This window comes from Phaenicophaeus curvirostris, chromosome 24 (genome assembly GCF_032191515.1).
Source record: "Phaenicophaeus curvirostris isolate KB17595 chromosome 24, BPBGC_Pcur_1.0, whole genome shotgun sequence".
NCBI classification, from domain to species: Eukaryota; Metazoa; Chordata; class Aves; order Cuculiformes; family Cuculidae; genus Phaenicophaeus; species Phaenicophaeus curvirostris.
Window position 1 is genome coordinate 7599176 of NC_091415.1, and position 8961 is coordinate 7608136.

At 59.8% G+C, this 8961-nt stretch overlaps 1 protein-coding gene across 1 annotated transcript; it reads left to right on the plus strand.

Moving 5' to 3' along the window:
• The first annotated feature begins 346 nt into the window (after positions 1 to 346).
• On the plus strand, positions 347 to 6776 carry ALX3 (ALX homeobox 3). Its single transcript, XM_069875858.1, has 4 exons — positions 347 to 596; positions 4173 to 4477; positions 5790 to 5852; positions 6451 to 6776. The coding sequence occupies exons 1-4, from the start codon at positions 359 to 361 to the stop codon at positions 6766 to 6768; spliced, it is 924 nt and encodes a 307-aa protein (XP_069731959.1). The 5' UTR covers positions 347 to 358; the 3' UTR covers positions 6769 to 6776.
• Positions 6777 to 8961: the final 2185 nt, after the last annotated feature.

An 8961-nucleotide genomic window follows, 5' to 3' on the forward strand; every position in this document is an offset into this window, starting at 1 on the left:
GCTGAAATGAAAGAAGGGCCCTGGGCATTTCCTGTAGCTGGGAGACACTGGGAGCGCTGGGAACGCTGGCGGGGAGGGGGGTCTGGGCTCCCCCCACGGCCCCTGCCCTGGGGATGCAGGGGTTGTGCTGGGGTCCGACCCGCTCGGGACAGGACCTGTGGGTGCTGGGATGGGGGAACCGGGATTAGAGGGTTAACGCAGGGGATGGGAGGGCGCACGTGACTGGCCAGGGAGTGGGGGAAGCGGGCTGGGGGGTGAAGGGGGGGTGCTTGGCCATCCCTCTCTCCCTCCCCATCCCCCCCCATCCCCCCGCACAAAACCCCGCTCCGCGACCCCCCTGCTCCCTCCACCACGCGCCATGGAGTCACGGGGATGCCCGGCCTTCCCCCCTCCTCGCCCGGCAGGACCCCCCCTCCCGGGGCATCCCCGGGCTCCCCTCGCCTTCTCGGTGCGGCCGGCGGGGCCCCCCCGGCAGCCGCCGCCCCGCAGCCCCCGCCCGGCGCGCTGCCCCCCCGCCCGGTACCCGGGGGGCGCCCGCCCGGCACCTCTCGCCGCGGCCGTCGGTGCGAAACCCTCAAGCCCGGCCGGGGCCGCAGGTACCGGGGCGAGCGGCGGGTGGAGGGGGACACCGGGGCTGCCGTCCCCCTCCCCGGTCCCTTCTTCTCTTCCCGACCCCTCCCGGGGGCCGATCCTGCCCTCGGGGAGGCGCCGGGACCCGCATCTCGGGTCCCTCCAGAGCATCCTCATCGCCGACACGTCCCCCGGCCCGGGTCACCGCTATCGCGACACGGGCCGGCTCAGCATCCCCAACGGGAGCCGGGGAGGCCCCCGCGGGTCGGGGCAGCCGGGACCTTGTCGTGACAGAGAGCGAGGGGCTCCCGCATCGTTTGTCCCCCGCGTTTTGCAAGAACCGGGGAGGGAAAGAGGGAGGAAAGGCGAGGGGAGAGACCCGACCCCGCTACCGCGACGGCGGGGACCGTCCCGGGCGGAGGAGCGGCGGCAGGGAGCCAGTTACTGAGGAATGAGCCCGTTACCGGGGATGGAGCCGGTTATTTGGGATGGAGCTGGTTTTTTGGGATGGAACCCGTTAGCGGGGATGGAGCTGGTTGTTTGGGATGGAGCCCGTTACCGGGGATGGAACCCGTTAGCGGGGATGGAGCTGGTTGTTTGGGATGGAGCCCGTTACCGGGGATGGAGTTGGTTGTTTGGGATGGAGCCCATTACCGGGGATGGAGCCGGTTATTTGGGATGGAGCCCGTTACCGGGGATGGAGCTAGTTATTTGGGATGGAGCGCTTTACCAGGGATTGAGCCCGTTGCCGGGGATCTAGCCCTTTACCGAGGGCTGAGCCGGTTACCGGGGATGGAGGCCGTTCCTGGGGAGGGAGCCGGTCTCTGAGGATTCAGCCCGTTACCAGGGATGCAGCCGGTCACCGGGGCTCTCAGAACAGGCTGGAGAGGCGCGTCCCGAGCCTCACCGGGCAGCCCCGGGGGCAGCAACCGGCGGGCCCGCGGCCCAGGGCGGCTCCGACAGCTTCGAGCCGCGGGGCACGCTGAGCACAGAGCTCCCCGGTGCACGGGGCTCCAGGGCTCCCGGTTCACCGGTGCGCGGCCCGGGGCTCCGGCTCTCCCAGCTCCCGGGTCTCCATTGCTCCCGGTTCCCTGGCGCATGTCCCAGAGCTCCCAGTTCTCTTGTGCGTGGGTCTCCAGAGCTCCCAGTTCCCCGGTGCGTGGCCCTGGGTGCAGAGTTCCAGGGCTCCCGGGGCTCACCGCTCCCCAGCTCCCGGGGCTCTGCACCCCTCTCCAGGCTTGGGCAGGACGAGGCCCTTCCCCAGGGCTCTCCCCATCGCTTCCACCGGCCAAGCAACACCCTCCGCTCCCTTGCGCTTCCCCTCCCGGCCGAGACATCAGGGCTGAGGATGCTCGTCCCATCCCTCTGGATCTCTCCGGTCCCATGGGCCTTTGATTTCTCGCCCGCTGCCCCACTCCCAGCCAGAGGGCAACAGGTAGAAAAAGCCCCAGGGGAGGTGGGGACACCAGGCCCATCCCCTCCACCGCGCTTACCTGCTCCTGGTGCAGCAGAGGGGATGCTGCCACCCCTGGGGGTGCCTTTCGTTGGCAGCTGCGGGGTCTGCTCCCATTCCCAGGAGCCTTTTCCATGCCCCTATCCCTTTGCTAATGATCCCTTTGAGTTCTCCATTCCCCTCCCGGTTAACCCAAGAATCGTACAGCTGTTACGCAGCTGCTGCCTTTCCCAGAGCCGCCAAATTTTTCAGGGGGTGTCAGTTTAGGAAGGAAGGGGGGAAGAAATATCTATATCTTCTCTTTTTCCCATCTCTTTTTGTCCTCCTGCAATGCCGTGTTTATTTAGCTAGCCGCCCGCATCCTGCTCCCTTCCTGCCTTCTCTTTTTGGGCATTGATTTATTTGTCTCCTATGCTGAAACCCACTGGTTGCTCGGAAGTACGGCGCATTGCTTTTGGAAAGATGGAAAACCCCTAACCCAATGCATTTATGGGACCGCTTTGTGCAGTGGGATTTTTAATTTCAGTCATTTTTCCTTATTTTCAGTCATATTTGGGGTTTTTTTTGCCTTTGCTATGCTCCTTGGTAGGGCTTGTTTTTCATCGTTAAAACATCCCGGCCCAGAGGCTGAGCCCTTTGGACGACAAAGCGAGGAGGAGATGGCAATTCAGCCTTATCCCTACACCGTTACCCGCTGTCGGGCACGTACATGGGTTGGTACCAAGAGGGATGGGGAGCAATTGCCCCCCACCCAAGCCCCCTGAAATGTTTTCCCCTTAATTCGAAGCAGCTGGACCTCGGCTGTCGGACACGCGCTGTAACCCCCAAATTGCGTTAATGAGGAAACAACCAAAAATCAAAACCAAAAGTCAGGAAAAGGCCACAGCGTGGGCTGGTTTGGAGCGTGTGGAGCCCTGTGTGGGTCTGCAGGGATGGGAACCCCATTGACCTGCTCCATCAGGATGTGATGGTAACAGGCCAGGCAGGAGGATCCATCCTGAAGGAGACAATTTTCTCCCTCGCTGGCCCCAAATGCTGTGCCCAAGGCCTGGCCGTGGGTCTGATCCTGCCCCTCCAAGGGAGCCAGTGGTGTCCACCTGCAGCAAGGTGGAGTCTCTGGAGATGGAGGGGGGGGGTAAACTAGGGCAAAACCCAGCAGTTCCAGGTTGTCCCCTTCCTTGGTGAACCCCCTGTGTCCTCCCTGGCTGCTGGGGGTCCCCAGGCTGTCCCAACTATCTGCTAAGCATCCCCTCAGTCCTTACTTCACTGGTTCAGTTCCTCAGGATCCCAGCAGCACCTGGCATCAGCCAGAGTCACTGAATTCATTATGCCCTGGCACGGGGACAAACAACACTCCCAGGGGACAAAGTTGACCTCTGAAATGTGTGGCAATGACTTTTCTGCTTGAAACCATTTTGTGAGACACCTCAGAAGTGAGGAGAAGGAGGGGAACTCCCACATTTTTTTGCTCTGGCCTCTTGGCCCCATAGGAGGGTGAGGAAAGGGAGCTCTTCTTCAGCTAAAAAGAGGAGGTGGTATTTTTCACTCCTTTTCAAATGGTTTCCTGTGAGCTACAGCTACAGGGAAATGCTGGCCTGAGGGGTAAATAGAGGCTCCCCTTGAACGCAGCTCAGGACAGGGGACTGGATATGGCCTAACGCTGGGGTGGGCTGGGGTTATTGGTGGATCCAAGGCCTTTGTTCCAGATGCAGCCAAGCAGAGTAGAGGCATCAACCATGCTGGAAGAGAGTGGGAGGAGAGAGATAAGGAGAGCTGAGCAAAGCCCTGTCTGTGAGATGATTCTGTGTTCACCTCCTCTGTGCCCCTTGCCCACCGCACATCCCCTGGTGGCAGCACCCAAGACACCCACCACCCCAGCCAGGCTTGCCTCCCACTCTCAGGGAACAGCACTAGCCTGCAGCTCCACAAGAAGTGGGGATTTTTCCCTCCCCAGGGATGGATTTGACCTGCTGCACGCCTGTGCTGAGGCTCTTTCCCCTGGGACTGTACCCCTACATCCCCTCAGGGTGACGGTGCCTGGAGCTTTGGGTCCTGCAGAGGCAGGAGGAAAGGATTGGGGCTGCAAGGATGAAGGACTCCTGACTTCATTAATATTGTTAACCCTGCCTTGTGCCTCTCCCGCTGCCAGGTGGGAAGAAGGGATGCAATGGCGGGTACCAGGTGGTGCCCCCAGCCTGCCAGCTCCCCCCGAAAGCTCCAGGGGAGCTGGGGTACCCACTGACAGCACCCCTGGGCAGCCTGCACAAACACGGGGTCCCTGAACTCCCCGAGTCCCTGGGCAAGAGCAAGAACAAGAAACGGAGGAACAGGACAACCTTTAGCACATTCCAGCTGGAGGAGCTGGAGAAGGTCTTCCAGAAGACGCATTACCCCGACGTCTACACCCGTGAGCAACTGGCACTACGGACAGACCTGACAGAAGCCAGGGTGCAGGTACGAGCATGGGTCCCTGGCTCCCGCAAGGATGGGCACGGCCACCCTGGGTGGTGCTGGGCACAGCTGGAGAGTACTTTCCCCTCCTCTGCTGGGTGATGCTGAGTTAGAAGCTGATTTTCCCAGGAGGATTACGTTAAGCCCCAGAGGGGAAATCCCAGCCTAGGCACTCACTTCACCCACTGCCACTGGGTGGAGATGACGGTTTCCTCTCTGAGGTCTCTACAGTTCTCCCAAGCAGCACCCAAGGAATAGGAAGAGCAAAAATGTAAGAGGTCACCGCCAACCTCCCGTCGCATCACTCCCTGGTGATCCCCACCATTAATCCATCATCCCCAGCCTCCCTCCCTGCCTCAGCCCCCAACTCGGCTCCCTCCAGCCCAGAACTAGCAGTGAGGGATCCAGCCATCCCAGGTAAGGGGACCCTGGGGGCTCAGCGTGGATGGGGGTGGGGGCAATGCCTTGCGGGATGTGGCAGGATGAGGCTTGCCCTCATTGTACTTGTGTCAGGCCAGCAAGCTTCTTTCAGAGGCACCTCCGTGCTGTTTGAGGCTCCCTTCAGGAAAAGATGGCTGGAGGGGGGCACCGGGTGGGGAAGAAAACAAGGACAGGTGGGTAATAGAGAGAGCCAGGATCGCCCAGTTGTGCCAGGTGCCTCAAGCCACCAAATCCTTGGCGATGCCCTCCTTGTGGGGCAGGAGCTGGGGATAAGTCAGAAGCAGGAGATGCACACTCCAAGCCTGCAACCACCCAGCCAGACCGCACCCACTGCAGCCTCTGAGCCCTGATTTGGGGTGGATTTAGACGAAATTACCCATAACCATAAAAGCCCTGTGGTAAGCATCCCAGTACCCCCTCCTCCTCTCCAGGAGACATGTCTGGATCCATCCCTTCCCAGCCAGCACCAGTCCCCAGCTCCACCCAGCAGCAAAGAGGGGACATGCAGATGGGTCATTCTGACCACACAGGACCTGATGAGCCTCATTCTGCATTGAAACCTGGGGTGAATGGGGCCCAGAAACACAAGAGAGAGAAAAGGACCATACACAGAGCAGGACTGCTTTCTTTTTTTTTTTTTTTTTCCAAGAGAGATAGGAGCCAATTCACGCTTTTGGTGAGGGAAAAGGCTGGTGAACTCAGAGCTGTGCACAAGGGCAGCGTTCTCTGTTCATCTCCAGTTTATCGGGATGGGCCATTGTATTACAGCTCTTTTCCTGCTGGGAACATGAGAGTGGATGTGGCCAGAGAGCTGCCTCTCTCACCCCAGGCAGGCAGGGGTCCCTGTGCCTCAGCCCCCTCCTCCATTCCTCAGGTTTGGTTCCAGAACCGACGGGCCAAGTGGCGGAAGCGGGAGCGTTATGGGAAAATCCAGGAGGTAAGAGATGCTGCAGTGGCTGCCTGCCCCAGCCGTGTCCCCCTGGGGCCAGGGTCCAATCCCATTTCACCCAGGGTCCCCATGGGGTGACATTTTTGCCCCTTCCTCCACTGTGGTTCCATCTGCCCTTGGGAAAGCACATGACCCTGCATGGAAAAGATGCAGCATCAGATTTTGCCGCAAGCAAGAAGTTGCTGCTTTATGTCCCCCTCCATCTGCCACAGGAACATCCCTTCGGGGCAGGTTTTGGGGTGCCCCCCACCTTTGTTCCACATCCATCAGTGCTTCCTGCCTCCCTTTTCTGCAAAATTGCCCTTTCTTCCACATTGAAAAGCACAATAATAATTTAAAATTCATCTTCAGGACATTCTGATCCCGAACTTTCCCACAGCTGCCCTGCACCAGGCAGGAGAGGAAGATTTCAATCAGGATTCAACGCCCCCCCCACCGCCCCCCCCCGAAGGAATTCAAATAAGCAAAGGCATCCTTTGCTTTGCACCCTGTGGGTGGGATCCAAGGGGAGGATGTGGTCCTCACCTACATCAGGTCTCCCCTCGCCTCACTTTTGGCTTCTTTTTGTTGTTTTCGGTCCTTCCAGCTGCAGAACAACCTCTGGCCGAGCTCTGGCCCCGGGACCCCCACAGGGCTCCTGCCCCCCGAGAGCGTCCCGTCACCCTGCATGTCTCCGTACTCCCATGTTCACAGCAACATCACTGGCTTCATGGGCATCCCCGCTTCTCCCAGCCCCCACCCCGGCATCAACAGCCTCTACTCCCTGCACAGCCTCCCCGCCCCGGCTCTGGGCACCCACCGCTTCGAAGCAGCACCTGAACATGACTACAATTCACCTGCACTGGTGCCGCTGAGGATGAAGAGCAAAGAAGTGACCAGCACCCTGCTGAACTGGGCTACATGATTCCCCCTCCAAGGAGGGACATGGACTGTTTGTCCCCTCTGTAGTGTGTCTGTCCCCTCCTAGCACCAGGGGTTGGGAGCAGCTTGGTGGGATCACGCTTACCTCCCTCCCCATATACCCTGATCTCTGTGAGCTTTCTGTATCCCAACCCTGCTCCATCACTGCTGTCAGCCCCCTCCCTGTGTGAGGGGGGATCAAAGCAGGACTGCTGGGGGACCCCAAAAGCCTAGCCCACCCCACCAGGGCTGGCTCTGGCAGCTTTGGGCCCCCAAAATTGCTCCCAAAATACCTGAGCTCCCTTGAGTGCCTTCAGAGAATGGGATTTGATGGAGATGCCTGCTAGTCTGCAGTAGGGTGCAGCCTCTTGCCCCCCACCCCCGCCTGCATCGTCCCCCTGCCCGACCCAATCCCGGGAGCACCAGTCTTGGGAATGCCAAGGGAGGGGGCTGTGCCGATGGGGGGTGCCAGGGGCGGAAGGGGCACCGCATTGCTTGGGGACAGTGCTCCCCTCCCCAGCTGAAGTTTAGACACCCCCAGCACAGCCAGCAATGGCAGAAATTGGGTTCTTCATATGCCAGTCCAATGGTACTGGGCAAACCCACACAAGCTGGGACAACTGTGGCGCTCAGGAGGTGTTACTGGGGGCAGGGTAAAACCCCCAGCCGTGCACAAGGAGCCCTCAAAGCCCCCTCCCGCCGCCAAACCACCAGCAGCCCTCTCTGTTCTCCCTCAGACGGGAAACAAGGCTCAGGGTGACCTCCTGAGCATTGTCATCAGCTCCTGCAATGCCCAGAGGCCCCCGGGACAGGCAATAAGCCAGTATGGGGTTGTGGGCTGCAGGGATGCAGACACTTAAACTGAAGCGCTTTGCCCTGGGGGCATCACCATAGCCATCCCATGCCCATTAGCCCTCAGATCAATAACGTGGGAGGTGGTGTGGTCCCAGTGGGTGAGACTCCCCCATCCCAGGTACCATCCCTGGTGCCCCAGCTGGGGTGTTTGGAGAAGAAGTGGTCAGTCCGGAGGATTTTCCCTGGTTCCTGGGGCCTGCGGGAAGCCCAGTGGTGGTGGTACTGGTACAGCCCGTCTTGCATGTCCAGGGGCATCACCCCATCACATTCAACATTATTCATCTGCTCCAGGTGTCCCTCCAAGTGCCAGGCCATGGCAACACACCCCATCCTCCAGCCAGTGTGACCCCCACACACTGCAGGCAAATGGCTCAAATCAAGTCACAAAGGGGATCTCTCTTTGCACCCTCCAGGGCCCCCTTGTGCCCCCAAAACCCCAAAATTGTAATGCCACCCTGCCCACATCTCCTGGTCTCCTGCACCCTGATGCTGGAGGCAGGGAACCTCGGTCAGACACCACGGACCCCCTCCAGGAGGCATCAAATCTGCTGGTCCAGCCCGATTTGGGCCAAAACCCAAGGTTTCCAGCCAAAGGGAGCACAAATGCTCCAAGACCTGTGCAGATGTTGTTCCTCACACACCAGGCTTGGCACCCAATGGGCCCACCCATGTCCAGGCCACCTCACACCCTAGCTCTCACAGCTCCCCTCCCACCAGTGGGGATTTTGTTATTCATTTATAAACAATAAAACACATTTTTAATAAGTTATTTATGGCTCTGCAATGCTATAAAAGCGGTGCTCTGTGATCGCCCAGCACAGCTGGGGAACATTTTGGAGCAGGCAGAGGGGAGCGAGGTGTGATGGAGAGCTTGGCTCAGCTCACACCTCATCTGTGAGCACCCTGTAGTGCTGCCTGGGCCAACTCCTCCACCAGAACCAGATTTCAGGGCCCGGGGTGGGTGCTGGGGGTACCCACATGGAAGGAAAGCACCCTAGGGTGCTCAGCATGCTTTGCAGATACTTCTATCACCCGCTGTGATGGAGGGGTGGTTGTGGCCCAGACAGATCCTGCTCAGGGTACATTCCCCCTGGATCTGTGCTGCTTCCAGAGGGATGAGGACCTTGGAGGCAGTGCTGGACTCCAGCTCAACATCACCTCCCAGCCCTTACCCATGGCTAAGAGGGAGGAGGGCAGGATGGGTCCTCACAGCCATGCAGTCTTTACCATCGACGCCGAGCCAGCGGCTTTTCTGATGTCTACCAAGGGCTGAATTTGCTGCTTCCTGCCTTCAAAGTCCCCAGAGGGTCCCCAGAGCCAGGCTCGCTTCTGGAATGACACG

What these genes read in the sequence shown, in the direction of transcription:
- ALX3 (XM_069875858.1), top strand. Translation starts at nt 359, where the DNA reads ATGGAGTCACGGGGATGCCCGGCCTTCCCCCCTCCTCGCCCGGCAGGA. An exon ending in AAGCCCGGCCGGGGCCGCAG is followed by an intron (nt 597 to 4,172) that starts GTACCGGGGCGA and finishes TCCCGCTGCCAG; the next exon opens with GTGGGAAGAAGGGATGCAAT. An exon ending in TGACAGAAGCCAGGGTGCAG is followed by an intron (nt 4,478 to 5,789) that starts GTACGAGCATGG and finishes TCCATTCCTCAG; the next exon opens with GTTTGGTTCCAGAACCGACG.